Consider the following 27,872-nt stretch of genomic DNA (forward strand, 5'->3'; position numbering starts at 1 on the left):
ATCCATCGATATTTGTTGTTTTCCTCGAGAAAACCATCAACGCCTTAAGACCATTTGATTCCATTAAATATTATATTCAGTTAGAGATTTGTATTTTATTCCGTTCTCAACATTTTATCCTTTGTACATTCTCACCTCTTGTTCATAAGCTATCTTAATATTAGTTAGATCAACTTATTTATTTACATTTTAAATTACAAAAAAAAATATATGTGTAAACTCATAACATAAAATGCATTTCTATCAGTAGAAATAAAAAATGATACCTAAACATAAAATAATAATTATATTTATTATAGATGTCGCGATTAAAAGAATTCCGCGGCACTCTGCCGTTTAGGTACGTTGATTTTGAGTAAATCATCGGTTGAAATGTCGTCAACTTTCCGAATGCCCAAGTTCATCTTCGGCGTCTGCGGTGTCCTCTGCGGCGTTTTCGGTGTTCTCAACAACGGACTATTTGTAGAATCCAATCCAATACGTAATCTCGAACTGGCCAATCGTTGTGCTGCAGGTGACATACTAGATAACCGATCGATTTTCGATGAGTGCGGTCTCGGCGACGGACTAAAATATGAACATATAAATAAAGATTGAAATTGATATTAATTGAAATCGTACCTTGCGAAATGTTTACGAGCTGCGTCAATGGCTTTCCTCTTCTTGTCCCTATGTCTTTCGCTTGCTTTTTCTGCGAGCGCGAAAGCGAGTTGCTCTCTTTTCGGTGGTTCGCACATTTTGAAGCTGGGACCCGCCGTTTTCGGCATCGGCGAATCCAGACGGAACGGTGTTCCTTCCACTTCACCCCAAGTCATCAGAGGACTTTGCGCTACGCCCGGACACGGCGAAGGTGTCCGAACCAAACTGAAACCGTTCACTCTCGGAGTACCTGTAATCAATTCTTTACCATCGACGCCGATCTTTCCGTCTTGAACTTTAGCGTGCTTTTTAGCCATCTCATTGATCGTTTCCGTATTCTGTGTATCATTGAAAGGATTCAAAGATAATCTAGTATTAATGTGATCGACCTCCTGTCGTTTTGAATTAATCTCCAATTGCTCTTGCTTAGTTAAAGGAACACCATCAGGCACATACATAATGTAATTTTTGTTCTTATAACACCATGTATCCACATTTAATTTTTTATGTGGTAAAGCTGCCTGTTGCTCAATATTAGGCAAAGCCAAGCATTGTTGCATTTCATCTTCACTCGCCTGTTCCTCATTATACAAATACGAGTATTTCAGCCTGTGCCTCTTCTCTGCCTCCTCCATCATCTCTTCAAAACTTTGATTATCCTCAGAGGTATGAGTGTTTAAGTACTGATCAAGAGAAAGTTTTCTAACAATTTTTGGCTGCTCCTGTTCACTCAATCCTTTATCTGAATTGTTACTTTCGAATTGTGTATGATGGATGTTTGCAGGAGTTTCAAATGTTGCGGGACTGGAAACTAGAATAAACATAATTATTAATTTATTATCAATTTGATTATAAACAAATACATACGTCTCTCGGATGGTGTTGAACTGCCACTGTACTTAGCATTCAATTCCCTTATCTTAACATAATCGTTTTTTTCCACAGCTTCCATGTAATCATTCTGGGCTTTCAGCATATGCAAATCCGGGAAGAAGTCTCTCTCTATGATTTTACCCATTTCCTATAAAGCAAAATATATTGAATCATTACACATACACAATTTGAATGTGAAATACATACCTCTACGTAAGTCTCTTCATTGAGAACCTTTTGTTTTTCTTTCCAACGCTTCTTTGCAATTGGTAGCGGCTTCTTGAACACCAAATCAGTCTCCGACGATTTAATCACTTGCACGATGGACATGATGCCAAAATTAACTGCAGTACAATAATAAATGATAAAAATAACCTCAAAATAAACCTTCTTCGACTGTCAATCAGTCAATACACCACCAGCTGATTTTAATGGATGAAGTACGCGCCTCCTGGTGGTCATTTAAGGTCTTAAGAAGCAAAACAGTGGTTAGACCACCAAATATACTTGTTTCTGAAGGTTGTTTGAAAGCAGAAACTTTAATTACATTTTTATTTTAGAGCTGGAATTAATTATTATTTAAGAAAAATCAAATATTACGAGCTTAACATTAATATATTTTTCAAGTTTACATTCAATTATGAATTAACTTAACATTTGAATGGATTTTACAAAAAAAAAATATATATTTACAAAAAAAAAGGTTTCACTTTATTATATACTTCATAAATTAAAACATATTTATTATATTAATAATAATAATTCATTGTTTCGCGTTGCCTTTTAGTTCATTACTTGATTAACTATGGATAATAAATTCAGTTTTACTTAAAATATCTTTTTTCTTGTTATGGAGTACACGGGTTTACGAATACTCCGTCTTGATCGAATCTCATAAATCGACGTTCTTCAAATTGGACGAACTGAAATTTGGCAAATTTTCGTTCTCCGGCGGAACGAACACACCGATAGGCCTAATCGACTCGCGCTTATCACGAAGCTTACTCAATTCCAACTTGAGTTTATCGAGAATGGCAAAATTTGGCGAATTCACGGCCGCCTTACTTTGCAACAAAGTAATCTCCTGCTCCTCGAGTTTCTTCTCTTTGAAACTCTTTATTGATCGGTTACCGTACAGACGTAATATTGAGCCCCAATTGGAAATGTGCGGATGCAGAGCCTGTTTCAATTAAAATAAATTAATTAATTTATAAAAAAATAAAAAAATATTTATAAATGTACTTGTAAGATGGCTTGTGAAGCTCGTTGTTTTCCATCGCGTTTGTTCTTGCAGATCACAGTAGCCGTGTGCTTTCCAACGACCATGGTAAATTCATTCTTCTGATGCTTCAAAGTGTGACCCTGATAGCTGATTTGTATATCACCTAGACCGAAATTCCTTTGCAAGCAAGTGAGTAAGATATCGTGCGGAGACGGTTCCGTCGTCTTCGCGCAGAACTCGGCGACCCTCGGATCCTCGATTTTGATTTCGTCAAAAAACTATTGAACAAAAAAGAGGCAACATGATTAAACTGTAAAGAGATTAAAATAGAAAATGCTAACCGATAAATCTTGATCCTTGCTGGCACTCGTGCTACCAGTTTTATCGTCGGCCATAATTTTAGAACGCATCTCCGGTATCAAAATTTCGAGCGTAGCTTTTGCAGCTTCGGATTTCGCTTGCTTTTTACTCGTCCCATATCCCATGCCGTATCTCATGTCGTTAATGCTGACGGTTGCAGAGTACGGTGTCGAAGCGTTCTCCAATTCGGCAAACTTGTACGTGGGCTGCTTCTTCAAAGCGTGCTGAACGTATTCATGCAATATGCAGACGTACGACTTGCCGTTCGGGTTCATGATCCACTCTTTCTTGGGCCCGCCCGCCTCCTGGTCTGAAGCTTGTATAGGGAACGTGATAAGTTTAGTGCCGTCGGGTAGAGTCGGTCTCTGCAATTGCTTCTCGTGTTTCCTCCTCTTGCTGAATTGTCTTCTTTCCGACCACGACTTGAATCTGGTCACCTTTATAGTCTTGAAATGGAACAGCTTTTCGCAGTACTCGCGAACCTGTTCCGGATTTAAGTTATTGGACTCTATGTTTTCAGTTATTGTTTCAATTTTGGCGTTCGGTAAGTCTTGCGAATTGTCTTCCTCCTTCAGTTTCTCAACTTCCTTCAACAGTGCAGTCTTATAGCTCAAACAGGGAATACCGCTCAAAGGAACATCATGTTTCTAAAAGAAAAAATATATATATAAGTATTTATAAAACAAAACAATAAAACAATTAGTATATAGTAAATTAGTGTAATTACTCTGGCACTTCCAGGTCCCAAGAAGTAAGGTTTCGAAAGGGTACACACTCTAGATTGCTTATGCAAATATAGATGCATACCACTGTTGTGTGTAACTTGCACCCAACCTTCTGGAAGAATATCAAAGTGATTATGGCCTTTCTCAATTAAAACCGTTTTTTCCTTTTCTTTGTACGGCTGTGCACCTACAAAACATTAAATTACAATCATAATTACATTAATGTTTACCACTCACTCTCTAGCTTCCTCTTTCCATCTTTAAAAGCATCCTCAAGCATTTGCTCAATTTCATCATCCGGTACGTCAGTGTCCGAGCTGTATTCTCCGTCAGACTCGGAGTCATGCTCGACCTCGTCCAATACATGAAACTCCCTCTTGATCCCATTTCTGAACGGGCACAGATTCTCCTGATATTGTTGTTGCTCTTCATGCGTGTCCACATCCATAGTACTTGTCATTTTTGTTTTTTTTTTATTCTCTCTCAAATAAAAATTAAAATAAAACTAGAAAAACAAATTGAAAAAGCGGATTAACAACCAACAATCAAAAAAAAATTATGTGAACCTAACCTAAAAGTTAAAACGTATATTCTGTGGGTCGGTTGCCCCACAATTGATCGACTCAACTGTTTTGTTTTTTTCTTTTGTTACCTATGCTTACTTTAGTTATGATTGCATCTCATTCCTTCGGCTACTCGAATCGTGTTGTGGCAGTCTTTTCCACGGCAATTTAATAAAATAACATTTCAACCAGTATCAAATTTCACGTATGGTTGGAATGTTTTTTAAGCATTACCGTAAAAAAAATAATAATATTAGTGATCCAGAGCAAATAAACAACTAAAAAAAATACTGGGCGAGCGAAGATCTCCTCGTCTGTGCAAATTCTCTCACTGTTTTAGATCAGTAGGGAATAGCTGACACCCAAACATACCAATGATACGCCGACGCCGCCATTCCTCACCACCAGGGGACCGTCAGTTGCTGGTTAATTAATTGCTCGCTAGGTGCAACAAAAAAAAAGATTACAAGTTTGCCGTATCCCGTGAACCCCCCCTGCTCACCACAGTAGATTGACAGCTGCAGCTGATATCAGTAATGCCAACCCACATCGAGCCTTAAATCTTTAAATATTGCTAATTTCATGTCAATGCAAACAACAAGAGTAATGCTATTGCCGCTAGATGGCTAATGGTTGGATAATAATTTGAATTGCTCTTCAGTCACATCGATTTAAATAAAGTTCAAATAATGAACATTCAGTTGCTCGGTTCAAATAAAGATGGAACAGTTTTAACATAACTTAATTTAAAGAAAGAAAAGTAAACATTATTGCTTTACAATTATAGTTACATCACAATACAGATATAACTGTGAATGGGAATAAGCATCTAAATTATTAATAAATAAGTTGCTTTACTTAATAATAACCAGATAGAAATTATTTTAAACAACAAAAATTTACATGACATTCAACAACCATAAATTTTGTTCCATTTTTGAAATATTGTCACTGCTTGTCAAATTCACTTACCACATTGATTATTATAATTGAAACACAACATTAACTGAAGCAATATCTCAAAGTGATCTTCTAAAGCTTATTTTTTATAAAAAAGAAATGAATATATTCATCATATTTCTTATTGAGACAGCAAAAACGCATTCATTTGTTCATTATTATTAATATTTTGTTTTGAATTTCAACATTGTTTCAAAAAATTAATTAAGATAATCACAGTTAATATTTGTCTAACGATTATTACGATAAAATAATGATTTCTGATGATTAAACGTTGAATATTATTACGCTTAGACAATATTTTTTTGATCATAGATTGTTGATGTAACGATGTTCATTTTTTTTAAAGTAAAATCTTAGTTTTTAATATGTTAATTTTACAGCATGAATAAAAAATAGGATTTATTTGTAATCAACACAAATATTATTTAATTAACGAAATAAAATAAAAAGTGGACAAAACAGAAATGTGATGTGATGTTGCAAGAAACGAGCGCAGGCAGTTGATATTGTCTGTTTTGTTCGATGCACCGTACACAATTTCTTCCGGACCGCCGATTTCCTTATTTCCAAATGGTTTGATTGCATGACTCTCCGGTCTTATGATATTTTCGTTAAGCAAGTATCGAGTTCGGATTGTTTCTGCTGTAGTTTGAGGAGTAGGTAGGTAGTAGTGGTAGTAGTAAGTCGTTGTAATAATATTCGTTCTTTCCTGCAGCCAAAGAACTCGGCCCCAGGTTTCTCCTACTCACCTGCCACCACACAACATTTAGGTGTGCTATAGTGTATGAGTGAGTGTGTGTGTGTGCACTAGACGACTCTCCTCTACCTGTTGCTTTGCGAGTGTTTACCTCGAGGTAGAGCGTACAAATCCGCTGTTGGTGCGACAACTCGGAACGGTACCTCAGGAACGAACTCGAATACACTCGCGCTTTACATTAAATCCCATCCAAATTTGGACTCGAGAGGAATCAAGTTGTATTATATATACCCAATCAGACAATCAGTTATCGTTATTTCTAGTTCTACATACAGATTAATTTGTTAAAAGTGTGTGTTTATTTATATTTTTTTTATCATTTTTTGGTGTTGTGAGTGTGCGTTTATAACGAGCAGCAGCAGCAGCAGCAGCAACAGGAGAACAAGTTGGATTGAGTTGAGGAGTGAGTACACACTTTTTCCCCTTCATCGACTAACAACGTTACGGCCAACTGGTATTTTAATGCAGCCTCGGCCTCCGTCTCTTTCTCTTGCCCTGCACATCGCCCATTTTCTCTTCTCCTCAACTATACATGCCGCAATTCATCTTTCAAAGATGAAAATCTTGAAAATCTCAGTATACAAATCAGAATAAGGAAGATAGAGAAAACGGCGGAGCTTTCCTTCCTCTGCGATGCGCTCGAACTCTGAACAAATTTTCTCACGTAAAATGTCAAAATTCTCTAACTTACGAAGTTGCTTCATCGCAGTTTATGAAAGTTCGACGATCCGACAAAATTCATCGATACATTTTGATCACTTTCTTTCCACTTTTCCCCCCATATCTTTTGCCTTCCAAATTTCGTTTCGACATACTCGACATTTGCATTTTAAATCAATTTAATTAATCGAATACAGAACGTGTACCAATTTAGAATGGAAATAGATATGTTTTTTTTTATAAGTTTTGAAACAAAAACTTTTCGGTCAACAGCCTATTATATAACGTGCAATAAAGATTAGCGATGAAGTGTGCATTAAATATTAACATTACCATCTAAATAGTTTATGTAATATTTGTATAAGTGTTTTGAAACACAAATATAGAAAGAAAGTGGTACTTAAAAAAAAGCAGTTGGTAAACGTTCAATATCAGATAATTAATTTAAAATTCTAAATATTTCGTACGCTCTGAATGGAATTCCGAAAAAAAGAAATGGAAAGAACTTTATTGATAATAAATTTAATAGTTTGGATACTTTCTTAAACGCCGATGAAACGTAATTGCACAAATCAACATTTTACTTAAAACAAAATAAGTGACAGTGACAGCTGTCAACAAAATAGGTTAACATTGGGAATTATGTGAATTAAAAAAATTCACATTGATAACAAATTTACTGCTTTCTTAAACAACGATGAAACGATTGCGCGAGTCAAAATTTTATTGACATTTCACGTAAAAAAAATTCAATCAATATTTAGAGAACCTCACAAATTTGATAAAACTAGTCTTTATCAACAAAAAAAAATTGACAGATGTCAACAACATAGGTTAAAGTTTTAAATTATGTAAAAAAAATAGTGTAATCATGAAATATTAAATTATAAGAATCGAAGAATCGAATTTTTTGGTAACGTGAAGCAGTAAAAAAAATCGTTACATAGTTTGTGTGTCTTATTGGATTATGAACTTTCTAATTATGCCTATTGATTATTCAAGAAATAGCGTCAGCTGGTCGGAATCATATAATTTTGTATTTATCTCTCAATATTACGAATGCAAATTTTCTTAAAGAGTTTTGAAATAAAGCAATTTCTTTTTTTTTTTAAATTAATTTTATTGGAGAGATTACGAAGCAAAGAAAGTTGAACATAGAAACAGATCTCAAAAATATTAATCGAGAAAGCGTAATTCAAAACAAAAGACACTCGAACGAAACACAAGATACGCAATTTAAAAAGAAACACATATAACGAATAAATAACAATTAGCGAATAAATTGTAATAAATAATTATTTTTCGAAATGTGAACGGGAATAAATCAACGTTGAGATCATCGTTTATTTGCTTGTAGCATTTAAGAGATTTCAGTTGCATCATCTTTCGTACCGGTGGAGAAGGAGGAGGACATGATGAGAGACGAAAGGTTCCTGTTCGTAATTACACCATTATGAATGAATAAAAGAAGAAAAAGTTTTATTCGAAGCCTCCTCGATCATCCTTCGAAATTTATTGCATTCCGCCTTTAATTTTATCATCATTATTATTATTACCTCTTCTTTTTTTTGCCTCGTAACCATGACATTTACTTGATGTTTTTTTGTTGTTGTTTTTGTCTGTGCTTGCAGTGGCGCATCGCGAAAAAAAAAAGCACCGGAGTGCCGAGAGAGTTACTTTATGCAATCGCGAATGATGCACGTTTACAATACTGAAATGGGGAGAAAGAGAAAGGACGAAAGATGTCTCCGCACGATTTAAGAAATGAAGTCGCGCGATTTATGCTTCTTAAATCAAGGGAGGCCTTAAATCTCAAAAAAGCAGTGATTATAATAGATATATTGACTTACATATGAATATTTGGAGAATACAACGCGTAGATTTCCGTGATCGAATTTTGCAATAGTTTCGCGATACTCGCATTCCAAAAACGTGAGAGAGGCAAAGGTGGATGGATGTGATTTGACAGACAAAGGCCGATTTGACGTTGCGCAAAACAACGCAGCTGACATTTCACTTGAAACGGCTTGCTCGATCCGAAATGTCGTAACAATAAAGATATTTGACATTGAATGTGAGATGATCAGCTCAGTTACAGTTAGATGAAATTTTATATATATATATATGATGAATCCGCACTGATCGAAGCCACACTATGTTAGATATTGCTATATCTCAAAAGCATTGTTCTTGGAAACACACCTTCAATTTGATATTATTGCACATACTTCAAACACAATGGTCTCGTGTTTTCTTAAGTCATCGGTTAACCAATGTCTTCTCGACTACTTAAAAAAATATATTCATTTCTACTTTATTCAACAACATTCTGAAAGTTACTAATGTCAAAATTCTGAAAGTAAAGTTTTCAACGATTTTGTATAAATAAAATGAATTGCGAAATTGGATTTGTCCTTTTAAATTTACGTCACAGAAATACAACTTTTATTAGCGAGAATTGCTAAGCGGTCACGAATCATTGAATTTGTGAGACAAAAAAAAATTGCTTTTTTATCATTATCAATAAATTTCTAATGATTTTTATTTCAATTTCTTAATTAATAAATATTCCACGGTAATACCGTCTGCTGAAATATACAATTGCATAATTTATTGCTATGCGAAGGTTAGCGAAATTCCGTTGCAAAAAAATATTCTAAGCAAATTTCAATTTCCTAACTCGACTATTGTTCTGCGTGCGTACGTGCGTGCGTTCCCTGCCATTGCCCAATTGTTTATAATTACTCATTATTATTATCGTTGTTATAACAACGAAATTTGTATGATCGTAGTAATGCAAATAAAGTTAGGCGAAAGAAAAACGGTATCTTAGCAACGCAGCTGCTTCGAACAATCCTCATTGGGCTATGAAAAAAAGGCGTTTCGATAGGAGATAAGAGAGTCATAAAAATTGTTTGCAGCTGCGAATTAAATCGGTAAACGCAAGACGAGGGATCGGCTTTTTTCGTTCTTAACGATTCTATTGGTTCTAATGTTAGGATCCGCAAAAACCATTGGTGGCTCATCACTACATTTTGTTTTTATCAAAATCTAAACCAATCAGAAATTAGAACGTTTCATTTCAAATCTAAAATGCATTTTATATAATAAAAATCACTTAACATAAGCTTAAGTAGCATATATTAATTAATTATTATGTAGTTAATAGTAATTATTAACAAATTCGACTATTAAAATATGTATATTCAATGTGAACATTTTTAATTTAAACAAATACGACATAAAATTTGTGCGTTTGATAAAAAGGAATAAAAAATAGATGATTGCTACTCGATAGGAGACTAATCAAAATTAAGCAATTGTTTTGAATAGTTTCCTTATATGGTGACGGAAAAACACGAATCGTCAAAACCAGAGTCCTTCACATATCAAGTGTGCCGTGAGATAAAAAATAGTAGAAAAACTCTGCTTTAAACACTTTGCAATACAATTCAATGAATTTAAGTTCTAACTCCTTTCGCTTTCTCCACATATTTTTCATTTTTTTTATCTCTCTTAATTCAGAGCATGCATAGATACTTTATAAATCTATGTATTGCGTACACGATCGTGTATTTAGATAAAGTTTTTATTTTTCTTCATAATTATTGTTGAACTTAAAATAACATAAAAGCATTCATTTTTGCCCTACCTTCTTGTAATACAATAAAGTACGGTTCTCCGTTTTGACCTTCGTGCCATGAAAGTATCGAATCTTGTACAATCAAACGAAATTTCGTCATTCCTTCTTATCCAAGGTCGAATCTATCTGAAAATACCAATTAATTCATATATTTTAGTCCTTCTACTATTTAGTTTAGTTGATATCATTAAATTCTTGATGATTATGTTTTTAGTATATTATTTTTGTAATATTATATGTAATTTTCTAATAATAAATTATAAGAAAAAAACGTCGGTTGAAAAACACTGGTTTAAGGTTTTTTTTTATTCCTAAGCAAATATGAAATGAGATGATTGTAAATTGTGGTAATTTAAGTGCTTTAGTATTTATTCATTGAAATAATTTTAATTAACTTTCTAAAGAATCTTTTAGTTGCGTATATTTGTTTGTACTTCCAATTCATCAATTCCTTCAGCTTTGAAACCTGTCATTTCACTCCCTAATATAATTGTTTTGTCAAGAGTATTTCAACTGTTCCTCGCTTTGATACAAGGTGACAGCTGTCATTGTAACGCCGATTTAGTGAATCTAAATAAATAATAATCAATAGAAAAAAAGAACCAGACAAATCTAATTGCCAGGAAGTAACTGTCACAGTTGACGTTTAAATTTAAATTGTAGTTTTGCATAGAATTAATGGATTTGATCGTGTCTCTCTGTAACACTTTCCAATACGTACGCATACACAGAACAACCGTTATTCATATCTTTTTTTTTCATCTTCTGCTGTTTTTATTACTGTGGCTAATGTAATTACAGTTTTTTTTTCAAACAATTATAAAATTCGTTGCATTCGCACGACCTTCGCGGTTTATTTATCGTGATGAATTATGCATTTTCGTAGTACTACGCTAGATTAGATTTAGTTTACGCATATTAATTGATTCATTTATTAATCTTTACTAAGTGATGTAGAATGTTCTAATTTTTTGTTTTTATTTTTTTTCTACTAATTTGGCAAAATTGACATTTCTAAAGGTAAAGAGCCATTTTTTCAGATAACGTCTAAAGAGTCGCATACTTGTCATTTTTGACAGTGACATTACTTACTGTTGTCTAAGATAACAACAGCTGGTTTACGATTGCGAGCCGCAATTTACCATCAAAACAGCCACACGTTTTGTATACTGATCAAATTAGAAATATTATTACTTCTATTTGATTTGTTTAAATAATATTGTAGGAAAAAGTATGTTTCTATTGATGAACGACCAATCTACGGACATGATGGAATCTACGTAATAGCTAAATACAAAACAAAAACTTGTAATTTTAATGAATACTTATTATAATAAGTTGGCTCGAAGCTGCAGACTAATTACGAATGTGCATGAGTTTTCAATTCTTTTTTGACTTTGACATTCCGAAGGCTACTTAATTATAGTTTCGGAGTCTAATGTGCGCTTTCTTAAACGTGTTTGTATGCATGCATGTACGTATACATGTGTGTATGTTTGTGTGTGTGTGTGTGTGGCAATCGAAACATTTTCTCCCCGTTCTGCCACCGCCGCCGCCGTCTTCGAGCGAACGAGATGTTGAAAAATCCGGGTCAATCGCGATCGAGGCAAAGTTTCTCGTGAACTTCTCTCTCTCTCTCTCACCAAGAAGTCCAATTAACATACACACACACACATACTTCGCACACGTTTAATACGCTTTTAATCCGTTACTCCAAATATTAAATATTTAAATACATTAAATATATTTATTGGATCCAATTGGGAAATGCGCGAAAACGGAGAGGGAAAAAAACTGTAGTTGTTGCTTTCCACGAATTCTCCGAGATCTGTCAATGTCCACATGACGTTTTGTTTGCATTCGTTTTTATTGTTTCGGATGGCCTACTAAGATGCTGAACATTTGAACTTGACATTATTAAACGTGAACCCAAAATAAAAGAAAAGAGAAGACCAGATAGACGAGCGAGAGAAGTTTTTCTCTTGTATTAATTACATTTTGCAGATCTCATATTTGATGGCAACCTACTAAATTTATTCTCAATTTTAACTAAGAATTAAAACAATGTGGTTTTAGAAACAAATTTGTTATTTTTCCCGGGAAAACGAGAAATATATATCTGCCAAATTATAAATATTGAGAGTAGAATAAATATGCTTTAAACATATTAATTAACAGGTTAATCTAAGATAAATTAAATGCAGATTATCAGGATTAGCATAAAACCTCTCGCTCTTAGATTTCTCCTATACTAATGTTGTTTTCTTCAAACAAACAAAAAAACTAAAATAATTGTCAAACCTTCTTTCCTGCATTCACTCGCAAAAACTTGTCCAATCAAATTCTTATAACTTCCTTAGTTATATTTTTTTATTACGAAAATGCATCTTATAGTTATTAGTTATGCATATTTGTCGTTTTCTTAGAGTGTTTGAGTTCATAAAATGATATATAAAAATTTGAAAATTATAAAGGAATTATTATATATACTTATATGAAATATCAAGGCTTTCTTTATTGAAAAATATTAATAGAAATGCATTTGCATGAAAGGTCAATGTCACGTGTAATTGTATGAATTGTTTAATGCTACGTTTGATTGAATTGATTAAAATGCAATCATATGTATGCATGCCTTACACACGTGCCAGTGGTCACAGGTTCATGTCCTGGTCAAGCCAGACCCTTTTGTGAACCCTCTCGGTGCTTGCAGCAATAGGGCCATTGTTCATCACAGATGGACAGTGAAATTAATGAGGAATGAGGCATATGGACCTTCCGCCAAGTCGATGGACAATGACAGTGTTAAGAATAGCATCAGATTCACAGTCAAAGGAAATAGTGGAATCGCAAAAATAAAAAATCCTCATAATGGTAACTATCCACCGGGAAAGACCTAATGTCAATCGCGATCTTAAATTTACTTAATGTTCACATTGATGAACAGATTGTAAATAAAATTACTCGACATAAAAAAAATATGTATGCATATAAAATATGTAATAAAAGTGTTTTTGAAAAATCAAATTCGCTTTGACAGAAAGTGACAGCTGTCATTATATAGTTCAACTTGAGGTTATATTAATAATAGAAAATTGAGAAATATTTTAAGATCAAATACATTTTCCAACAAATATTAGTTTTGTAGGTGCACAGCCACTCAATTTGTTAAGTGCATTTCAGCAATTACTTCGATTCAACACAAAATGACAGCTGTCAATTATGGGTCACGACCCATCATAGGTTGAAGAACGTTTCTTAATTAATTTGGAATCTGAATGAATCGTTCGCATCGTATGTAAATAAAGGAAAAGCAAGGTCTCGCAAATATAAGGTCAACTTCATTCCAGCTTTGCCCGTTCGTCGCCAAATCCAATAAAAATCCATCTGTCACATTCGCAAAGTTTTTTCTCTCTCTCGAATAAAACACGTTCGCTTTTGAGGAAGTCTTGAAAAGCGTGAATATTGAAATGAAATCAATTTAATAATTAATGAAATTCATTTTGCTTTCTTTCGATTCACTTACTCCAGTATAAAATAATTGGAAAAATACTTTTTCATTGGAGATTTTATAATTTGATTGTTATTTAAGTGGGTAACTAACATCAATTACCGCGCAATTCGCGTTACAATGTAACACAGTTTTTTTTTCTCTCTCTCTCTAGAAGCGTAGGAAATACAAAAAGAATGTGAAAGTTTTGCCTTCTGTAATTGTTTGTAATTTTCGCAAAATTACTATTATGAGTCGTGTCACTGAAGATCGTATCGTCTATTCTATCGCACCAGAAGAACACTAACAAATAAATAAATTGGAAAGTAAAAACTTTACGAAGATCAATTATAGTAATAGAGAATTGATGGAATTTGATCGAGCGAGCGCTTTATTCCACATTATCTCGTAAACAGTTGAAATGAATATGCAATTGACCTACAAAATAGACGAATCCAAGGTGAAACGCACTTATAAGCAAAAATACACGTGACTATATTAATACTGTTTATTTTTATAAATTACGGTTAATTTTATGCAAGAATTTATAATCGTTATTTACTATAGAAAATTCGCACTGTCCATCAGCGATATGACAACTGTCACTTTGAATCGTAACGTCAAAAATTTGAGGAAACATCAAAGCGAGAAACTGGTGCAACACTCTTAGCAATTGGTTGGTAATACAACAAAACGGTTAAAAACGCAACAGTACATCATGTAAAAAGTTGTATTTCGAAAATATTTCGCATTTTACATAATAATGTATAAATTTAAAAAAAATGCACATGAAATATTTGATTTCGCAATTGACGTGTCAACGATTTGACAGGTGTGTTTTTTTTGTGTGTGTGGGATGATGCAAATATCTATTGCGATTGTTAATGGAATGCACGTAAAAGTAGAATTACTTTATAAGCGGAGAAGGATATTTGAGATTTAAAACAATAATAAAAAAAATACAATGAACAGTGAAACATTTTGCAATCGAATTCCTGAGATACAGTCACACAGCATCTAATAATTTACGTTTACGAGTCCATTGTTTTATCTCTAATTAAAATATTACGTGTAAGAGGATTAGTGCTAACTAACAAAAAAAAATAACCTCAAATTTGTTTACAATTTTTTTTCACATGGAATCACGCTCATTGCGTCATTAATATAATGCAATTGTCTGAACTAAAAGTTCATTCTCCTTTTCTCCTATTTGCTAATTTGAGAATTTTACATAACCTTGTATTTTTAACGTACAAATATTCAATGATCTTAATTTCATCACTCAAGATGTTTTGATCACTCTTTGGTACAAAAAATGAAGAAATTCCACAAAACGAGTAATTTTTGTACATTATTTTTAGTTATATTGAAATTGCAATTATCATGTCTTGGTAAGCTTATCATCATCAATTGCTCGGGGATTACCTTCACTGTAATCCGACGTAAACTTCTCAATTAAGTGGCTTTCTTTCTGCACACAACAAACGGATAAAAAATGAATATAATCTATAATTAATGGTTTGTAAAATCCACAGCAAAGTGTCAACAATTCAACGTTTTCTATTTGTTCAATTGTGACAGTAAAACCGTTCGATGGATAATCGAGCATCAGCTGCAAAGCGTTACATCGCAATTTCTGTTTGTATGTAATTAAATTACTGAAGAAATTATGAGGGCTTCCATATGGTTTTCGCACTGTAAATACTCAGTCAAATTATATAATTCCTTATTTTTTTATGTTTGACACAAAGTGACAACTGTCATTACGGCGTTCAAATGGAGGGTTATATGGGTTATATTAATCTTAGAAATTTGAGAAATATTTCAAGTCCAAATTCATTTTCTATATGGAACAGCGTTTCTCAACTTTTTGCTGTGCTTTGACACAAAGTGATAGTTGTCATGTCATTTTGCGACAGCTGTCAATTTTGGATCGCATGACAGCTGTCAAAAAGTAATGGAGATGGAAATTTATTCCATTGTTGACTAACTCTTTCAGGGATTAAAGCCGACCGTTTCTCAGGACGGAAAAAAGTTACGTCGAAAGAATCTCTTCGGAGAGAGATTCTGCAAAGACAATCGTCGTTGCGCAACCGAAACGTGTGCGTATCTTTTTTTTATGAAAGTGGATGCACGCTGCCTGCTGCTGCTGATGATGACAATATAAAAAAAACTCCCTGAACTTAGTGGATCTATCCATTATGTCCACACATCGACTTTTAAGCATAAGCTAGTAATAATTACGGACCTTGAGAGCGCTCACGTTCGACGTCTCCCGTTCTCTATCTTCGTCTCCGTTTCGCGTACATATTCGTACGCTGACGACAGAAAGAGAGCGCGTTTTATTATCCAGAACGAAGGTCAAATAACTCGCATTTCACCTCAAACCAACCCACCTGGATATTAATAAAACATCGACAACAACTACAAACAAAGACAGAAACAAAAAAAAAATACCAAACGACGTCAACTGCAAAGTTTCGGAGAAGAGATTGGCATTACGAAATGCATTTGTTTCTTATGGTTAATTCCATATGCGTTGACACTAAGATGACTAAGTACGTGTACGAAATTTTTGTACCAATCGTTTTAATGGTTTCATTCGATTTGATGACTCTGAGGAACCTTGTAACCAATTTTTGTTGTGTTCTCTCAGCCACTAGTTTCTGGGAGTGGACCAGCCAAGGTCTCCCTCCCTTCATTATAAATACAATCGAAAATATAGATTGTAAACCTCTGTTTTTTTTACGTTTTTAAACACTATGTCAATTGTTTTTATCACTGAAGAATATAAATATTATCTTAATATTAAAATATCTATTAGTCTTCTTATACTAATTTGACATTTATAATCGCATAAGTCAATCTAATAGTGTTAAATCACATACAAACATGCATTCTGAAAATTGTCCCAAACCATTTATTATTTCTTCTACTTAATACACTTGTAATGTAGATGTTGACTTAAATTAAACATTTAGTTCTCATGCACGTGAAATTGCGACCGGTTCTCAAAGAAATTGTGTGTACTTGGTAAAAGCATTTCACAAAGAGGCAACAATTTTTTTTTCGCTTTTTATACAAAAATTGTATTCAGAAAACGTAATTTCACAGAAAGTATTTTTTTTTAAATAAAATTATGTGTTTCTTTTCTGTTTTAGTTGTTTCACTTTCCAGTGAGTTTCGGTGAAATTTAAGTGACTTAATTGATTTATATTGACTTAAACCTTAAATCTTTTCCACTTTTTCCACAATTGCATTGCAAATCTGTCAATTCAAGAAACAATTATCGAAATGTCAAACTAGTGTCAAAAATTATAACGATTCTCGGAAAAGTTTGTAAATTTAATTTCATTAGTTTCTCTTTCCGATCCCTAATTGCATGCATTTAAAGTAATTAACATAAAGTTTCTAGTTCACATCGATGCTCAATTCGAGATCGAAGCTAATTTATAAATCGTCCGAATCCTAATCGAAAGAATTCAATTCCATTTTTTGTTGTTTGTTCTGAAATTGTAGAATCTAGTAAAAAAAAGCACGTTTTTAACGTCACGTTTTCAAATTAACTTTCCTTGAAATTCACGTTCGTCGAGACAACAACTTGTCTAATACACGTTCGTATCCTGGATATCCTATTTTTTGTTTGTTTTCTTTTCATAAAGTGAACGTATTTTCTAGCCTCGGCCTCGGGATTCTCGAGAACAAGAATTTAATTCTGTCAACGCTGTTCAAATAATGACAATAACATCAATGTGTATAAAGAACATTAATGCAGATATTTATATGCAGTTGTCATTCAAGGTATGCATATTAAAATGTAAACAATGAAATTATTCTTATATAAATCTATAATTGACATAGATCAGAGTTTGTCAACTTTTTAGCGACCCACATTGTTGAGAGTATTTCACCAATTCATCACTTTGACACAAGGTGACAGCTGTCATATCGTAACGCGACATATTTGTTTGTACAAACCAATTGTTTGTAATTGTTTGTTAATATTTTTAACAATTTCGAGTCGCAAGATTTAGAATATTTGAACTTAACAATGTTGACAGTGACACTGACATTGATTAAAAACTACTTTTTTAATGGATTTTATGCTCTGAATTAGGAGATTAATGTTTTAAATTTAATTAACAATTAAAATTAATTTGCTACAACGACTAATGTTTTATTTCTACTAATACACGTATAAGTAAGCATTCTTTATTGGCGGTTTCTTTCTTCGTGTGAATTTATAGTATTAATGTTAATGCAAATTATGCAGACTGAGTGAGCTTTGAGAGAGAGAGAAGTATTTTAAATCAAAGTGAAGTAGTTCATCTGACCTCATAACGACGACCCAAATTGTGTTACTATTTGCATTGTTGTTGCATGAGAATAGATTCTTGTAGTTTATTGAGAATCTGTTTGTCTCTGTTTTCTTGTTTTTAATATATAAATAAATAAAGAACGAACGAATATGCTGATGTGCAACAATTGGCCGGATCGTTGGTGTTCTCGGGAAGAAGAAAAAGAAGAAAAAAAGAAGTGTAACGGCCTTGTAAGACAATACCCGACCATTATAATGGGCAACAACCAACCATTCTTCTTTCGCTTGCGAAGCCGGAAAATTGTGATGCAGCAGCCACCGACCGACTCTTCAATTTCGTTTATTATTATTATTATCATCATCATCATCATTATTCTTATTTCTGTTCTTCTTTCGTTTCAGGAAGTGAAAGAATGGTAACGGATCCTAAAAGAATTGATTGGTAGGCGGGGTAGACATCGTAACGACAGATATCGAAGATGGCGTTGAAACTAAAGAAGGAAATAAAAAAGTCCTCGTACTATGTGTGGTTCTTGGGCGCGAAGGAGGCGAAAGGGCTCAGAGGAAGCGAATACATACTACCCATCATAGAGAACTTGGAGGAACGTGAGAAGGACATAGAGCCGTTCAAAGTTACGCTGCAGGTGTCGCACAAGGGTCTCAAGATCGTGCAGAACATCGTGTCGCAGGGCAACAAGAAGCCCAAGAACGAGACGATAAAGCATTTCATACCGCACAACACAATCACCTGCGTCCACCAGAAGGATGACATCATAGCCTGCATCCTGCTGCTCTTCAATCCAGTAACAAAGTGCCCGCTCCACGTGCACGCCTACCGTTGCGACAGTTTGGAGACGGCCTCACTGCTGAAGCATCAACTACAGACGTTGATAGAGAAACCTGAGAATCAGAAGAAGTTCGTTGAAATCGAGGGTAGACTAGGCAGATCGAGCCAAAACAACAACAACAACAATAACAGCAACAAGAAGTTCGAGTCATCGATTGGCAGCGACACAGGAAACAGCACCAGAGAAAGCGAAAGCAGCGAGGAAAGGTAATAATTAATTGATTTCCAAACCAATTATAATTGTCACCGTTTTGTTTTTTTGTTTTGTTTAGGTTCGAGTCAACTTCACGCGTTGCAACCTTATATGATTCCGTGGCCGCAGAACTCAGGGCTAAATTGAACAAGAACGATGTGCCCATACTGCTGCCACCTAGGGATTACGATACGGTTCATAGGCAGAAGGGAAATCTGACGGGGATCGAACTTAGGCGATGTTTGAACAGCAACATCGTCGGACAAAACGTGAAAGGTCGGAGGTTGGAGAGCAGCGGCGGAAGTTCCGGCATCGGCTCTGATCATGCTCCTTCGCCGGAATCACCGCCGGAAGTCAACGACAGGTACCACGGCATGGATGGACACAGCACAAGCGGTAAGCTAAAGAGACTAATTAAAATAACTATTTCCTTCTTGTCTAATTCACTTCACACTGTTACTTAAATTAGCTATAAAACGGGATCATACTTTTAGAATCTTTACAGAATGTGCATCTACTTTACAATATTGTAATGCAGAAGTTTCTCATCACCAGAAATTATGATTTTTTTTAGAGGCTCTATTGGGGATATTTATTAATCGGTTCGGATTGATTTGTTTATATCAATATGAAAATATTGTACTTCAAAAATTAAATTATTTACTATATGAATCAATATCATTAGAAAGTATTCTTGGTTATATTTGCAAGATTAATCTAATTTACTCGTGCTATTTGTGACATTAATAATATGTGGAATACATGTGCTTACTTGATGTTTATGATGTATTGGACTTATGATGATTTTTTTTAAATTTCATTATTGTAAATTTTAATTTTAATTAACATACAATTTATGATATTTAGAAACGAAACGAAAAACACTCAGTCGCAGGTATAAATATTAAAAGGAAAGTGACATATTTTATAGGTTTATTTCATTTCTTGTGGCATTTCTCTTTGTTTTTATTAAATACAATGTAAACACATTGGAAATTATGTGTGCAAAGAAGCAAAGGTGTTTTATGAAGTTTACATTTCTTAAATCATGGGATAGTTTAATCGAAATTAAAACACAATCTGTTACAACTGTTTTACTTTCGAGTTAAAGAAAAAAACACTTACATAAACAAAAAAAAAACAGTAACAGTAATATTTCTAGATTTAGACAATATTCAAAGGGTTTCATAAAAGAAGCCTTGCCATTTAGATAATTCACATGAAATTATTTTTAATATATTTTGCCAATTTTAATATGAATGAATGAAATATTACAAATTCGCTGTCCAAGACGTCTTGTACAACGTATACGTTGCGAGCGTATGCAAATGGTTGTGTCGGCATTGATTTCACCGGCTCGAGCACACAGGCAAAGTGTGCTTTGATGGTAATAAAAAGAAAAAGACGAGCGACAAGAATGGTATGATGATGAAGATTTGACCTGTCGGAGGAACTCGGGCGGGGCAAAATTCTTGTACAGGTGAAACCCGGAGGCAGTAGGACACAAGTCGGGTCCGTCCGCATTCCCGCTCGACACAAACTCGACACACATATAGATTTTTTTTTTTTAGTATGCTTAAGATGAAAAAAACATTCGCGCTCACACCAAAAATGATGCACGGATCATCTATATAATACAATAAGAAATTTGTTTCTCATTATCACAGTTATTTTGCACGTGCGTTATTTGATTAAGTCTAACTGTACGCTCCACACTACATATTCATGAACAATATTATATTAATAATAACGATATTTTCTTTTATTTTCATTATTAATCCAATGTTAACCAAGGTATTTGATAGACGACAGTCTGTTTACTTTTACCAGCACGTTTTCTCGTACAATTTTAATAGTCAGTTGGCGTGTGTCAGAATGACTTACAACAACAACAAAAAAAAACAATAAATAAATGTAACGGTTTATTTTTAATTACGCCAATAAATGTTATAAACGTTTAATGAAAAGAAAACGAATGCTAATTGGATGAATTTTTTATAACTATTCTTATATACTAGTAATAAGAAAAATCCTTACTAAAATCGTTTTCTTCTATTCGGAATTTTCAACAACCTGATTTCAGGTTACGATTGACACACTTTATTTATATTGCTCAATTTCACTAATTAAGTTCCATAAAATTTAACTTAATTTATCTTTAGATTTATACAGTTTTTATGATTAATTTGTTGATGGAATTTAACATTAAACTTCAAAAACTGCTACCAAAATAAATAATTAAAAACAAAAAATAAACTATGATTGTGTCCCGTCCCCAATTTAAAATAATAAATATCACCAAAATTAATCCTTTGATTTGCATTATTACGATTCATTTGTTGACGTTAATTTGCATTTATCTGTTGAATTATTATCTAAAGCAGATACAGTTTTTCAAATTCAGTACTTCATTAAACTTATCGGATTAATAAACAAATCTGTAGAGACGGTGATAATTCAGATAATTCAGCGGTGATGGCAGCAATATCGCGTGAAGTAAGTTTCTTAATATTTTTGCAATGTTTACCAATTAGCTAATGCCGGATAACTGGACTATTTTATGGCATACTTAGATTTAAATGTGAATCAATAACGAAATACTACTTAACATTCATTCAAAGCTCCCGTTTCTTTTTTTATGTCTAATTTTGGAGGGTGGAGAAGTAGGCGAAAATTTGGGCACCGTTGCAATTTCCGTTTATTTCATTTATATGTTTTTCGCTATCCACATTGTGGTTGTAACGGGTTCCTATATATATATATATACTTTTAATTAGTGTTTTGTTTAATTGCTAAAACCGAAAGGTGCCGTGCGCTCGCTTAGACGGTGCGATTTCCGCTCCTAACAGGATTCCGAGGCACACGAATGCGGGCAGGAAATAGCCCGTATACTGTTACACCTCCTCATTTGACACACGCACTCTTCGCTCACTCGATAACAAAATACGCTCATCACACAGATACGTGCACTTGTTTTTTCTATCTACACTTACACACGCTCACAAGCAAATATGCCATATGAAAATTTGCAACGGAAACGCATTACTCGCAATTACCATTAAAGTACTGTTTTGTGCCTCATATTTCCACATTCTTTTATATCTATGAAAAAGCATATTCGTGTACTTTCAGCAATTATTAATTGATATCGGCTATTGCAGTCATTTCCACAATTTTAATGAGTTTTTATATATTTTCAATCATCTAAAACCATTACATTTTGAGTTTCATAAATGATCTTTCTAGTATTAAGTTTAGTGTGTTAATATTCTATTGATATCAGTTTGCAGTAAAATCCTGTTTCTTTTTTACTACATTTTATTTATACGATACGTTTTGACGCAAGCAACATCTGTCATTTCGATACCCAATAGTTAATAACATTAAATTCTTGACGTTGAGCAACGATGCTACAAATGCAATCATTTTAAGATTGGAAATGTACGAATTCATATCCTTGTTGAAGAAGCTGAAGGAATTTGGGGAAATTAGATTGAAAAAAAAATAGATACAATGATTATTGGTAGAAATATAATGTCATTTAGATTTTGACGTATGCATGAAATAATTAAATTATCAAACCTCAGTAACATCTTTATTTCTTCAAATGCAAATTACACGGTGCTTCTTGAATGTTCAATGAAAAGATTTCCATATTGAAGAGATGAAATAACGGATTAAATTTAATGCATGTAAGAAAACCAGAAATTGCGACTGAATCGTAAAGAAAAGTGGCTTCGTATACTCGACGACTTTCACGATATCGTAAAAATTGAAGCGAGTAAAAAAAAAAGATGAAAATCGTTGCTACCAACAGTTAGGATTTAAGCTTTTGTTATTGAAGAACGTATTGATGCGATTCATAATGAGACGCACTGCCAATAGGAAAACGAAAAAAAAAAATACAATAGCAACACAAGTTTTATTGTTGCAAATCGTATTGACATCGAATCGAACGGTTACTTTTATCCTGTTAGGAGCTTTGACTCAACAACAAGGGAGGGAGGTTGGCTCGAAACTAATTGCTGCACTTTATTGTTTCTTAAACACGATGAATTTTTAATCAACTAACGAATATTATTATTCTTTTATTTTTGAGAAATAAAGAAACGATAGAAAGCAGAAAACGAGTTTTTTTTTTGTTTCGGATGCAATTATCTTCAACACTTCGATCATTAAATGAAATTACCGGAATTCGAGCCAATAATGATCCTCAAATTTTGAAAGCATTCCTGAGTAAAGTAGAAATTCGTACAGGAAATTCGTATTTAAAATGCTCGGTAAAATTTGCAATTTCGAATGCGGATCGAAAATTTAAATGGATCTAACGATGTTTTGCTCCGCTTTTGTCTTGAATTACTTAAAGGCCACCACTATTTTATGGGCATTTGCATAACTCGGTAATTCAGAAAAGGCCGCCTCGAATGTAGGTTCCACGTATCTACTGGATACGTATGCTAGCTACTATTATTACTATTAAAGTTTCATTTTGAAATAACGAGTTTCCTGTTCACAAAAACTAATTGCCAGAGATCGATCTGCTCAGCTTTCTAAAATATACAAATATTTCACGAAACAATTAATTGATAAATTGACGAGCATAAAGTAAAATTATAGCGATTTTTAAATAATATTATTATAATGTTTTTAGTTTAGACAAATCTTATTGAAACTAGTTTAGTAGGCGATGAAAATATTAATTAACGAAACTAATCAATTTCCTTGTGCAACTAAATATTTGTACAATTTATGTAACTTTAATTCAATTTTCAAACTTAAAAATAACAATTATTTGGTTGTTTCGAATTTAACGCTATCGATCGTATATTTGCTTTAAATAATCGATGTGCTTAAGATACCTTGTATAGTGCGACTTCGATCAGTGCGGATTCAACGGATAAAATTCAATTTTTTTTTTTTTAGCTTTTATTGTTCATTCACAACCTGCCATCTCGGGCTATAAGTTGAATGCTTAAATTCAATTCTAAAATAAAAAATGTTTTGTTACTTACTGACAAGTTGTCACTTTTCTTTACGATTCAATTGCAATTTCTGGTTTTCCTACATGTATTAAATTTGATCCGTTATTTCATCTCTCCGATATGGAAATGTTTTCATTGAACAGAACAAGAAGCACCGTGTATAATCTTAATGAAATAGCTGTATTTCTAAGGTTAGATTTAATTTAATTATTTCATACATACGTCAAAATTTAAATGTCATTATATTTCTACCAATAATCATTGTACCAACATCAGGATTCACATTTTTATTTATATATTTTTTTAACTGATTTCAGTTTCTTGAACAAACAATATAAACACGTACATTTTCAAACTCAACATGCCAATGATTGCATTTTTAGCAACGTTTCTCAACCTATGGGTCGCGTTAAATTTGCAACGAGTCGTAAAATGACAGCTAAGGTGACAGCATAGAAACGTCAATGATTTTATGTTATAAACTATTGGGTATCGAAATGACAGCTAGCACATTACGTCAAAACGTCAAAAATTTTATGTTATGAACAATTGGGTCTCAACAACAACTACAAAAAAATCACGTAAAATCTATAAAAAGATTCTTCGGAATATAGGAAACGGAAACTGCATTTTTTTTCTCTTTAATTTCAATAAAATTGTAAGTTTTTTTACAATTCTCCCATAATGTCTTTCTCGAACATTATTAAATGCATTTAATTATTATGGACTATTTAGAAACGAAAGTTTTTTTTCACATTTCCTGTACAATTCAGTACGTTTTACGTGATTTATTGCGTTTTATCTACATATTACACCTGCAATTTTATTATTTTACATTTTTACACTAAAACAAATCGAAACAAAAAAAAGCTGTTCTATTATATTTTATTCTCTCAGTATAATAATAGTTTGTAGTTGAAGAGAGAATAATCTCATGAAGTCGCTAGTGTTTTATAATTTTTAATTAAAATAATAAAAAAAAAATACCGCCGACCGTTATTCTCAGTTTCAAGAAGCAATTAAAATATTAAAAAAAAATCTTCACGCTACAAAATGAACTGTCTTTAGAATATGTCATTTTAATAGTTTGATACTTTATCTCAAATTTACAGTCTACATTCAAACATTTAAAAAAAAAACGTATTTTTTGTTTAGTTGTGATAGAAAGGTCAATAATGTAAGTAAAACGTATTGCTAATGAACTATACCGGCGGATCACGTAAATTTTACGCATGTGCGCGTTTGGCATAACGATTTCTCGCATTTCAATTTCTGCGGTTGCAACGAGAATGATTGAATCGAACGGAATTGATGGAAATTCAGCAAAAAAAAAACTGGTACGAAGTGCATGTATATTAAGAAATAGCTGGGCTGAAGGTCGGTAGGTTTTTTTGTTTGGACACCTTTCGTTTGCCGAAAATAAAAAAAGATAGCCTCGTTTTTTGTAATGTTGTCTTTACATGAAATGAAATTGCTTTCATGACTGTAAATTATTATGTTATATATAGCAGTTGTACTTAAGCTTTTAGTAGTCGCGGCCCCCTTAAAATTTTCAAATATTTTCGCAGCCTACTATTTTGAAATAGTGATTTTATATAAGTACTAGGTATTATAATAAAAAAAATAATCGGTAATATCTATTTTAAAACTACGATGTTTAAAATTTATAACACTTGTTGAATTCACTTCACTAATTTGTCTATTCGTCTATTCAGAGTTAATTACGTAGATTTGTTTTAATATTAAACATTTTTTCAAACATTATTTCTTGAAAAGTAAATCGAATTCACAACTATCTGCAATTATTTGAGAATAATTTGGAAATATTTCGAAAACATTCAGAATCATAAACCTAGACTTATAGAAACCATTTTGATTTGTATATCAATTAGGAATCGCTTATGTAGATGACTAAAACTTCTTTTTTTTTTTTAAGATGATGATTGGAATGGGGACAATGAGACGTCCTTGTACCTGATGGACACGGTTTCTTCTTCGCTGGGTCCATCTAGTCGGGAAGAAATTAATGATGCGACGATTGGAAATAAGTATGATTATAGAGTGGAGAAGAGGAATCCGCGACAGTTCGATCAGAAGGCTTCGAGGCAATACTTGGAAGAGCATATTAGGAAGAAGTTGGCAGCGAGGGCCGAGTTGGAGGAGAGTTATATGGAAAGGTACGTGGAGCCGCAGCCGAAGCCCAGGCATCATCAATCTTCAGAAAGGTCTAGAATGGAGAGGTACCAAGGGGAGAGTGAGCGAAGGAAGGAGATGAAGGAGAGTTACGTGGACGAGGAGTACGAATTCAAAGCTCCCATACCGAAAGCGAGGCAAAAGTACCACAGAGACGACGATTATTACGAAAGACAGTACTACGAGGACACGTTGAAGAAACGAGCGGCCGCTTCGGGCAGGCAGAGATCTCCCTCACCTAAATACGTTGAAGATATTCCGGTGTCTCCGAGAGATCGGTTCAAAGATGCGAAAGAGAAATTCCTTCTGCTGGAACGGGAACGCATCGATCAGGAGTTGAGAGCAAGGAAGGAAGCTGCAGCAGCTGCAGCTGCAGCAGCGGCAGCGATACCCACCGCGAAGGAACGTAAAGCTTATTACAAAAGTGACGAGCAGCCAATTTCACCCGTACACAAGGAGAAACATTACATTAAACGACAAGAAAGTGTAAACTACAATAACGACAGGTAATGTGATGCGTTTCAGATGGTCAAACAATAATTAGAGATGCGTTTCAGGTATAACTATGAGAGCGAAAGGGAAGGTCGTTACTATGACGACAGGTACGGAGGAGACACGATGCCGAAGCCTGCTCCTAGGACGCTTCACACCGAGGAAGTTAGGTATAGGAGAGGTGATCAGCAACAGATGGTGGAAAGCAGCAGGTACAAAGAGAAGTACGACCCGAAGAGGCGATCCATGTTCAACCTGTCCATAGAAGATCACAAGAGGAATCAATCGGAAATTGCGAAGGAGCTGAAGCGACGCTCGTACATGGAGCAGCAGACGGACGACTTCTACAACGACGGTCACTTTTCTAAATCCAACGGCGATTTGGATCAAGTATCCGCAAGGTACGATTCCTCCAAATACGTGAAGAACCAGAAGAGTTCCAACTATCGCAACAGCTACGCAGAGCCCAAGTACAATTCGCGCAGCCAGGAACAGCAGCAGCAGAAGAAGTACGAAATGTTGCACAGGACGAACAGCTCTGTCTCCAACAGCAACGGCCGAGTGGGTATAGCGAGCGTTCATCCATATTGATCTTATCTACTTACTACAAGACAGGACAAGATCGAGAAGACAAGAATAACTTTAAAATTTTAACTAATTCCGTGCCTTTCAATTAAGTTTCTTTAATTAATATTAATATTATTATTGAGTTTGTTTTTGTTTAATCGAATTTTAATAAAAAAATAATAATAATAATTATGATGACATATATTATATATTTTTATTTGTGTATATAAAAAATTCTAATTAATTATTTAAGAAAATGTTAGATGAAAATTATTTATATATTATAGATTTTATACAATTTTTTTTCTGTTCGTTGTATTTCGAAATAATCGATTAATGGTTGTAATTCATAGAAAAAGATAATAAAGAAAATTTACGTTTTATC

At 33.6% G+C, this 27,872-nt stretch overlaps 3 protein-coding genes across 5 annotated transcripts; 1 reads left to right on the top strand and 2 right to left on the bottom strand.

The window, feature by feature from the left end:
* Positions 1 to 75: 75 nt before the first annotated feature.
* On the bottom strand, positions 76 to 1,928 carry LOC108568474 (protein DGCR14 homolog). Its single transcript, XM_017929592.1, has 4 exons — positions 1,720 to 1,928; positions 1,507 to 1,660; positions 622 to 1,450; positions 76 to 567 (listed from the first exon to the last, which is right to left on the bottom strand). The coding sequence occupies exons 1-4, from the start codon at positions 1,840 to 1,842 to the stop codon at positions 309 to 311; spliced, it is 1,365 nt and encodes a 454-aa protein (XP_017785081.1). The 5' UTR covers positions 1,843 to 1,928; the 3' UTR covers positions 76 to 308.
* Positions 1,929 to 2,256: 328 nt separating this feature from the next.
* LOC108568473 (microprocessor complex subunit DGCR8) lies at positions 2,257 to 4,774 on the bottom strand. 3 transcript variants are annotated; one of them, XM_017929590.1, is made up of 6 exons: positions 4,482 to 4,774; positions 4,057 to 4,324; positions 3,822 to 4,006; positions 3,076 to 3,741; positions 2,755 to 3,012; positions 2,405 to 2,692 (listed from the first exon to the last, which is right to left on the bottom strand). In XM_017929590.1, exons 2-6 carry the CDS (start codon positions 4,277 to 4,279, stop codon positions 2,405 to 2,407), a joined length of 1,620 nt encoding a protein of 539 aa, XP_017785079.1. In that variant the 5' UTR covers positions 4,280 to 4,324; positions 4,482 to 4,774. The 3 variants fall into 3 exon arrangements, with proteins under 3 accessions (XP_017785080.1, XP_017785079.1, XP_017785078.1); XM_017929589.1 differs by having other exon boundaries at positions 4,391 to 4,774; XM_017929591.1 differs by having other exon boundaries at positions 2,257 to 2,692; positions 4,057 to 4,774.
* A 1,346-nt stretch (positions 4,775 to 6,120) lies between these two features.
* LOC108568479 (SUN domain-containing protein 2) lies at positions 6,121 to 27,580 on the top strand. Its single transcript, XM_017929598.1, has 5 exons — positions 6,121 to 6,505; positions 18,616 to 19,267; positions 19,333 to 19,649; positions 26,172 to 26,934; positions 26,986 to 27,580. The coding sequence occupies exons 2-5, from the start codon at positions 18,693 to 18,695 to the stop codon at positions 27,509 to 27,511; spliced, it is 2,181 nt and encodes a 726-aa protein (XP_017785087.1). The 5' UTR covers positions 6,121 to 6,505; positions 18,616 to 18,692; the 3' UTR covers positions 27,512 to 27,580.
* The last annotated feature ends 292 nt before the right edge of the window (positions 27,581 to 27,872 follow it).

Source organism: Nicrophorus vespilloides, unplaced genomic scaffold, assembly GCF_001412225.1.
Source record: "Nicrophorus vespilloides isolate i.1.1-1 unplaced genomic scaffold, Nicve_v1.0, whole genome shotgun sequence".
NCBI classification, from domain to species: Eukaryota; Metazoa; Arthropoda; class Insecta; order Coleoptera; family Silphidae; genus Nicrophorus; species Nicrophorus vespilloides.

What these genes read in the sequence shown, in the direction of transcription:
- LOC108568474 (XM_017929592.1), bottom strand. Translation starts at nt 1,842, where the DNA reads ATGTCCATCGTGCAAGTGATTAAATCGTCGGAGACTGATTTGGTGTTC. An exon ending in ATGAAGAGACTTACGTAGAG is followed by an intron (nt 1,661 to 1,719) that starts GTATGTATTTCA and finishes TTTGCTTTATAG; the next exon opens with GAAATGGGTAAAATCATAGA. An exon ending in GCTCGTAAACATTTCGCAAG is followed by an intron (nt 568 to 621) that starts GTACGATTTCAA and finishes TTCATATTTTAG; the next exon opens with TCCGTCGCCGAGACCGCACT.
- LOC108568473 (XM_017929591.1), bottom strand. Translation starts at nt 4,279, where the DNA reads ATGACAAGTACTATGGATGTGGACACGCATGAAGAGCAACAACAATAT. An exon ending in TGGAAAGAGGAAGCTAGAGA is followed by an intron (nt 4,007 to 4,056) that starts GTGAGTGGTAAA and finishes AATGTTTTGTAG; the next exon opens with GTGCACAGCCGTACAAAGAA. An exon ending in CTTCACAAGCCATCTTACAA is followed by an intron (nt 2,693 to 2,754) that starts GTACATTTATAA and finishes TAATTGAAACAG; the next exon opens with GCTCTGCATCCGCACATTTC.
- LOC108568479 (XM_017929598.1), top strand. Translation starts at nt 18,693, where the DNA reads ATGGCGTTGAAACTAAAGAAGGAAATAAAAAAGTCCTCGTACTATGTG. An exon ending in AGCGAAAGCAGCGAGGAAAG is followed by an intron (nt 19,268 to 19,332) that starts GTAATAATTAAT and finishes TGTTTTGTTTAG; the next exon opens with GTTCGAGTCAACTTCACGCG. An exon ending in GTAAACTACAATAACGACAG is followed by an intron (nt 26,935 to 26,985) that starts GTAATGTGATGC and finishes GATGCGTTTCAG; the next exon opens with GTATAACTATGAGAGCGAAA.